The sequence below is a fragment of the Clytia hemisphaerica genome, unplaced genomic scaffold, assembly GCF_902728285.1.
Source record: "Clytia hemisphaerica strain Z4C2 unplaced genomic scaffold, Clytia hemisphaerica genome assembly, whole genome shotgun sequence".
Lineage (NCBI taxonomy): Eukaryota > Metazoa > Cnidaria > Hydrozoa > Leptothecata > Clytiidae > Clytia > Clytia hemisphaerica.
Genome location: NW_027103319.1, coordinates 67262 through 75705, shown reverse-complemented (window position 1 = coordinate 75705; position 8444 = coordinate 67262). Strand labels below are relative to the sequence as shown.

The 8444-nt window shown below is 32.6% G+C and overlaps 1 protein-coding gene across 1 annotated transcript; it reads right to left on the bottom strand.

Moving 5' to 3' along the window:
• Positions 1-1162: 1162 nt before the first annotated feature.
• On the bottom strand, positions 1163-7223 carry LOC136814791 (uncharacterized). Its single transcript, XM_067071217.1, has 2 exons — positions 2919-7223; positions 1163-2716 (listed from the first exon to the last, which is right to left on the bottom strand). Exons 1-2 carry the CDS (start codon positions 7221-7223, stop codon positions 1163-1165), a joined length of 5859 nt encoding a protein of 1952 aa, XP_066927318.1.
• Positions 7224-8444: the final 1221 nt, after the last annotated feature.

Below are 8444 nucleotides of genomic sequence, written 5' to 3'. Positions count from 1 at the left end.
TTGCCAACTATTAATTTCAATAAAACAAAAGACACATGTAATCCATAATCTGATGCTGTGCGTGTGTCATCGAAAAACTGTCGAGGAAGAAAGAATATTTAACCGCGATGCATTGTTGGACCAAAAGTGCGCAGCATGTTATTTCATGATAATTTTAAGGACGAAAAAGGAACTGAAAGCTTATAGAATTTAGTATAATATTATGATGCATTAAAAGGTTGTCAAATAATTCTTATCAAAAAATATATGTTTCCGACATTAAATATACAATGTCATTTATTAAAAGATACCAATACAAGCAGTTAAGTACTGAGTAGTTAAATCTGCAAAATATCAATCGTCATTATCAAATCTTTTGCAAATGGCGCGAATCCAATAGAACAAATTTGTGGAGCAAGAGACTAAAAGTCATAATTCTAAAACACAAACAAAGCGAAAACGAAAGTGGTGACACACAGACACACAAATAAGCACCGCTATTAATATATAGAAGTACTCTTAGGTCTCTAATAGGCGAGGGGTCTGGAATAAGTTGAGGGATTGGAAATTTATCCAAAAACTAATTGACGGGAGGGGGGTTGGAATAAGAGTGCCCTGGGTGGAAAATTACTAAAACAGAGACTGATATATAAGAATTGAGGCAAAATGTAGAAGTTTTGAAAATATTTTTTTTGAGCTTTTTAAGTACCGTTATTAAAAAACTGTAATTAAAAAATACTTAAGTTGAAATCAGTAACTTGATGTACATGATGATATAAAACACAGGGGAAAATAGACAACAATCAGTCAGAGTTTATAGTAACTAATGTAAAATAATGCATCAGTTTAAATATATCTCATCATCGATTGTTGACGGGGGGAATGGGTTGGGGGAGGGAAGTGAAAATATTGATTTAATATTTGCATTGTAAATTCAGACTATTATACAATATTATTATTTACATTACCCATGGAATCTTTAAAAAAATCAATTAACTAGATAAACATTTATCGCAGTATCTACAAAAATTAAATTTTATCGGATTTTTCATATTGAAATTATTTACAAAGTAAGGAAAGTTTGAATTGAATGAATGATAAAATCATTTGAAATATATTTACAAAATAATCTAAAAACTGTAGTATGTCTAAAAAAGATATTACATATTTAAAAATATACACTCTAATTTTCTATTGCCAGACCGGTGAAAATAGTAAAATGATCACTGTATGGTGATGGCATCCATTGAGCTGGAGTATCGCAATGATCGTCAAAAATAAGATCTAAAATATTTCCATCAACATGTGTTGGATGTTTGCATCTTTGATGAAAGATATTTGGTGGTAGTGCTTCATTAACGATTTCTTTGTTGTCAGGTAAATTGAAATCACCAAGAACAATGGTTGAGTAATTTTTCGTGTCAATTTGTTGCCGTAGACTATCAAGTTCAATTTGAAGAGATTGTGCAAATAAAGGAACAGAGCTCGTTGGAGGTCTAAATATCAAAACAATCAAATAGTGTTTGTCGTTTATGCTCAACAAAAGTGGAAGTAATTCTAAATCACTATCAGTGTTAAGTTCTTTTATCACATTTACTTGGTTTCTATCGTAACTGATTGCTAAGCCATGGACTGTTCTCTGATGAATCGTTTTCCAATGCTGTAATTTTTCATTATCTTCGATGTTTCCTCTAGCGTTATTACCAGTCTCTGTGAAACATAACAAACAACATTTAGATGTATGCAAGTCATTTGAAAGAAAATGATTGATATGTAAATTCCACGATCTAATATTGTACAGACACATATTTTTATCCTTCATTTGTTCAAGTGGGTGTAATATTGACAACACTTTATTTGTTCTCATTTCTTCCATTTCTTTCTTTGCTTCTGAATTTACCACAATGTGCCTCTCAGGAATGAAATTTAGCAAATGAATTTTGTCATTGGATGTTGCACGAGATAGAAGTGTATAAAGTAATCCTGGTCCAACTGGTGCTAATCCTTTTCCGCTTCTAGTCGTTTGATCAAGATTTCCACTAGCATATTCTAATGTGCTACCTTGTGCTTTATGTATTGTTGTAGCAAAAGCAACGATTAGTGGAAATTGCTTTCTTGTCACATAGATATTCTTCGATGTTTTGAATGTTTTTACTTCAGGTAGAATTGGAACACACGTTTTTAATTCTCCTTTCAATCTTGGATTCTTCAATTTATTTCCGGATAACGAACTGTCAAATTGAACATAAATAACGCCACATGGTTTGTTATCTCTTACGCCTTGGATATGTTTCACTATTCCAGTGGATCCGTTGATGAGTTTATCCTCTACATCTTTGTTAATTGTAAGCATAACCCTAGCACCAACACATAAGGTCAATTCTTTTGGAAGTCCAGCAGTTTTGTTAATTGGAACATACTTATTTAAAGTTACTTTTTGTCTCGATTCATCTTTAGCAATTGAAGTGCGTTTATTATTCCAATCCTGTAACAATTTTAAGCTCTTTTCATTTTGTTGATCTTTCAAGTTGTTTGTGATGTACATTTTCATGAAATTCTCAGGCCATTCAGATGTATCAGTATGTTCAAATGACTGAATTTTTTCAATATCAGCTTGCGTGTGATTTCCTTCTCGAAGTCTGTTTAGCAATGCAGCAAATTCTGAATCTCCGCTTTGTCTCACAATTTCATCTAATTCATAAAGTCTGAATTCTTCCCAAGCATAGTCAAGTTTTGTCTTGTATATTGAGTTTTGTTTAATAGGTGGTAATTGAAAGAAATCACCAATCAATAATAATGAAACGTCACCGGCTCTTTGATTTGTTTAATTTCCTGTAATCGTTTATTTAGATCGCCAAAACTCCTATTCCTATCATTGAGATCTCGTCAATCAATAAAACCTTTAAATATTTGAATTTCAACCTTAATTCATGTAATACATTTCCAGTTAAATTTCGTTTTTGCACAATTCCTCTTCCTTCATCATAGACTGGTAACATGAAAGCTGAATGCAAAGTAGTACCGTCAACATTTGCTGCCGCTTTACCGGTTGATGCTGTTACAAAAACAGATGGTTCTCTATCAATATTTTGTCCTGGTTCTTTCAGAATTTTTTTCAGTTGTTCTGTCAAACATTTTATCAAAAAGCTTTTTCCAACGCCTGCACCACCACTTAAGAAAAGTCTAAATGGATTTGGTTTTTCAATTGATGGTATTTTTTCTAAAAATTTGTGAGTCAGTACATACTTGAACACAAAATTGAAAAAATTTCGCTGTTTTACATTTAAGTTGGAGCACATATTGTAAAATGTATCAAGAGACATAATAAGATTTTGGTCAGATGTCGTAAATGTAACTGAAGAGGCTTCATTAGTTGCATCATTGGAATCATTTTCATAATCTAAATCAATCAAATCTGGGTGAATAATACGAAAATCATCATCTTGTTCGTTGTCACTATTTTCAGAGTCGGAACTATCATACACATGTATATCATTCAAATCGACGTCATCCATTCTACCAAAATAAGGATCGTGTTTTAGAATATTTGGTTTGATTTCATTTTCTACTTGATTGAATTTTTCTTCAAATGTTGCAAACTGGCCTTTTAATTCATTTTCATTTTCCCAAGGCATAAATAATTGGAGGAGTACCATGAAATATTCGTTTCTTTCTTTGAGTTTGCTGACCTTGTGATAACGTATTACACATGGACGACTTCGTTTTCTCATTTTTCCCATTCCGTTGTTTAATGTAATGGTTTTTGGAGCATTGTTATCCATCTCTAGAGTTTCAACTATTTCATCATCTGTTTCATTTGGTTCTTCTATTTCTTCTTCATTTTCATTTTTCTTTGGATACGTATAAATAGAAGCAAAGTCTGCTAAGCACATATATTTTAATTTGTTAGGACGATTCTCATACTTATCGAACATACTGTTTTTGTAAACGTTCTTGGAATCTGGGTCAAGTTTTGTAAGTTCAGATGGGCTTTTCAGGATTCGTGTACGTTTTTCTTTGGGGCCTGTTATAACGAATTCTACATTGATATTAGAAGTTCTCATCTTCAAAGACAGCGTTCGCTTAATGGCTTCATGAGTCGATACTTCACGTTTAGTTAGAAAGACATTGCCAACAGCACGTAATTTATCTTTTACATCTTTTCCGGATGCTTCTTTGTGTGCCTTTTTCATGAGTTCACTCATATTTCTTTCTGGCTTGCACATGTAAGAAGTAATATAAGCTAACACTGCATACATGTTTGTCACATACTGAATATTCATGTTGGATTGTAAGATACTAATCATTACAGTATTGTATGGATCGATATTAGTTTCATTTGGACTTCTTTTATAGAGCACTGTTAGTTTCTTTTGAACCATGTTTAAAGCAGTGAAATATTCCTCTCTTGAAAGATCACATGATTGCAACAAATCATCAAGGGTAACATCTTGCAGGTCACTATTGCAATTATTTATTTCATCTAGAACTTTATCTAAGATTTTTTTACTTGCTTTATAATCGTTTTTGTCGATTTGTTTTCCTCGAATGATTTGGGTTTCTTCACATGGTGGCCATGGAGCTTTAAATCTACATCTCGATCCACTTTTCTTTCTACAGGTTGTTGTATGATGATGTTTTTGTACAGTATTCACCAATTCGTAAAGTTTTGGATATTCCTCTTTGTCTGGTAATGAGCATGTAATGTATCTGTCGATAAAATCAATAACTTGATTGTCTTTGCTACTGTCATTTTCGTCAATTACAGGGGCATCTTTAATATGAATTTGAGCATGAACATGTTCTAGACCTGATCGGTGTTGGAATTCTCTGCGATCATCATAGTTTAAAATTTGTCCTATTGGATGCATACCATTCATGAGCATTTTCGGGAAAACCTTATTAAAAACATGGTCAATTTGTCTGGCAACTGTCACGGGGTTTCTTTTAAAATATTGAATTTTTTGACTCCAGTCCATCCTATTCACATCTTCATCACTTAGATTTTCTCCGTATTGTGTAGCAACTACTTTGATAATATTAGTCCATTTGAATAACGCTGCAGTCCACGTGAGAAAATATGTGCTTGGTCCGTAAACTCGACATTTTGCTAAAACATCTAGCATCATATTATGACACCACTGTGGAGTTCCTCTTATATTTTTGAAAGAATTTTGAAAAATTTGATCATCCGATATCATTTGCCTAACATTATTAGGGTTCATTAATCTACCTGCTGATATATCACTTTGAAAATGCTTTTGTTGTGAGAAACTAATTGCACTAGCAACATTAGAGCTTTCAATCCAATTCAACGAACTAAAAATATATTGTGGATCTGAAGCGAATCGATCATCTGAGGATTTCAATCGAGTATGAATATATTTTGATAGGGTTATGTTCTTATCTCTCGGAGAATTAAAATAATTTTTTGCATCAGGATAGTGGGCTGGATATGCAAGAGCTTCCCAATCAGGTTCCGAATAAAATGATACTGGTATTTCATTTTCACAGGGAGCAATATTGACGACTTGATCAGATGTTATCTCAGTAGTAGATTGTTGGTGAGCAATATCGATAGCGTTATCTGAAGAAATCGTTGCACCATCAATATCATATAACAAAGTTGGTTGAGAGGAATTACTATTTTTCATTTGTCTTTCAAGATTGTGATCATTTCCTTCAATGTTATCATCACTATCGCTTTCATCTTCCTGAGGTTGAGCATTCTTATCAGTTAAAAGTGACCATAATTCTGGGTCTGATCGTAAACTTTCATCCTCCCATCTAGAATTTGGTGCAACATTTTCATAAAATTTATTGACTTTTTGCAATGCTTTTGTTACAAAAGCAGGTCGTATGTTTTGTTTGTTGACTGAACTTTTATCAGAAAGACGTCGTTTTAGAGCAAGTGAAATCAAAAATTCGTCATAGCAAACTCTAGGTAAAACCTTCTGAATTTTGTCAAGATTTGCTGGTACCATTACACACTGTCCTTTTAAACCTTGCTGTCCTCCTTTATGCTTTGGTACAATGAACATAAACGGAATTATTTGGGAAACTAGCATCATTTCTATTGGACATAATTCCTCCAACTCTGGAAGTTTTGGTGATAACTGGAGATTATTGGCTTGTGCTTGTACAGGGAGTTGCTCTTTTTTTATGGCTTTATCACATGAGTGGCAAATCCAGTAAATTTTTTCAGAATCGCAATCAGTATTACATACATCACACAATTCAAACATGGTCAAATTTTCATATTCTTTGTGGAGAAATCTTTTACCGTTTCCTTTATACTCCCATTTTATGCAAATATGACATTTATTTGTTGGGCCTTCTTTTATAGCACACTCAAAATCTTGCTGAACGATTTCAAATGCTTTAGTTAGGGTGATCGATGGGTCAACCATACTTTTGCCTTGTACTTTATCAAACTCTTTTTTCCTTTCTGATTTATTTAGAAGCCGATAAGTTTCTTTCCTCGTTTTATCTTTTTCGCGAACTTTTGCTTTGTCTGATTCGTCTAGATTTTTTCTCAAATTTTCCTTTCTTAATTGGTCAGATCTTCGAACTTTTGCTTTGTCTGATTCGTCTTGAATTTTTCTCAAATTTTCCATTCTTTTTGAAGCAGATTTTCGGTCTTTTGTTTTCTTTGATTCGTCTTGACTTTTTCTCAAATTTTCCATTCTTTTTGAAGCAGATTTTCGGTCTTTTGTTTTCTTTGATTCGTCTTGACTTTTTCTCAAATTTTCCATTCTTTTTGAAGCAGATTTTCGGTATTTTGTTGTCTTTGATTCGTCTAGATTTTTTCTCGAATTTTCCTTTCTTAATTGGTCAGATCTTCGAACTTTTGCTTTGTCTGATTCGTCTAGATTTTTTCTCAAATTTTCCTTTCTTAATTGGTCAGATATTCGAACTTTTGCTTTGTCTAATTTGCTTTGATTTTTCCTCAAACTTGTTTTTCTTAGTTTATCAGATTTACGAACATTTTCTTTCTCAAATTCTTCTTGGTTATCCCTCATATCTTTCTTTCGTTTTCTATCAGTGTCTTGAAAAAGCTCTTTTTTGACATCATCGAGATTATACCTGGCTTTTTTCATTGCAGTCTTTTTTGACGCAGCTTTGAAATTTCGCTTCCTTTTGACAGGAGTAGACCTAATATTATCAGACTCTAGTTTGTTTTTCGATGTCGTGACTTTACGTTCTTGATTTTCTAATTCTTTGAGGAGGGCATTTTTCATCATTTTTTCTGTTTGAATATTTGATGATTGATTAATAGAAAAATCAATATAATTCAACTTGTCATTTGTATTTATCTCTTTAGGTTTATTTGTGTCGGTTGCAACTAACTTTGATTCAATTTTGAAAGTATTGGGAATTTCTGAGCTTTCAATGAAAATTCAATCTTCACTAGAGGTTTGGTCACTAATGTTATTATCGGAGTTCAGCGGCAAAGAATCAATTTCTTGATTGCATTTCTTGTAAATCAATACGTATGGAACTATTTTATCACTAATTTTGCAGTTAAACTCATCACCTTTAATAACGGTAACATGGTCATCATTTACTGAATACCATTGTTCATTATATTTTACAACAGATGTATAATGACCACTATCAGGTGTATCACCGTGATGATAAACAATTGCTTGTAATTCAAGTGTCCCGAGAAGAACGTTTTCTATTTCTGTTTCAATATTTAAATTTGGAACTAATTTCTTCAAGCGTCCAGTGGTTTGATCATAGCAAAAAATTACAAGTTGAATGATCAAGGCATCAGAAACATTAAATAGGGTTCTACTTTTTGTGACATTTGTTCTTATTGAGCAATTTAAGCATACGTAGTCTTCAATAAGTTCACCGTAAGGATCATTAGTTAATTTCTCAATTAAATTTTTCATCGAATTATCAGGACTAAAAGGACTGGGAAATTGAATCCGACACATATTATAGTATTCTGTCCGTTCAGAAGGATTATTGCATCTTTGACATTCCAAAAATGACACTCGAAATGAATTGTCTGCAGGAATTTCATTAAAATGAACTTGATACACATGGTTCAAAATAGAATTTACACACTCTTGAGCATCAAATTGTTCTCGTTGTCTATAATCGTAGCCTGGTAGTACTATAGACTTTATGAATTCGTATGTTTCTATGGGAGATTCAGAGCTTTCTATTGTTAAGAATAAGTCTTTGATTGCTAAAGTACTGGAGTCATTGGTATCAAGAGTTATAACAAATTCGCGGAAGCTATCAATAGTATATAGTGATTGAATGACTGAATTGAAGAAACAGACATTTTGACCTAGATTTTTCAATCCTAATGGTTTGTTTTCTCTGAGGGGATTCACAGTATCGTTATGTATGTTATTTGGAGTTCCTCGAAAACACTTTTTCTTTTTTGGCCTTCCTGTTGGAGATTTAATTGTATTGTTAATTGGCCCTGGATTTAATTCTACATC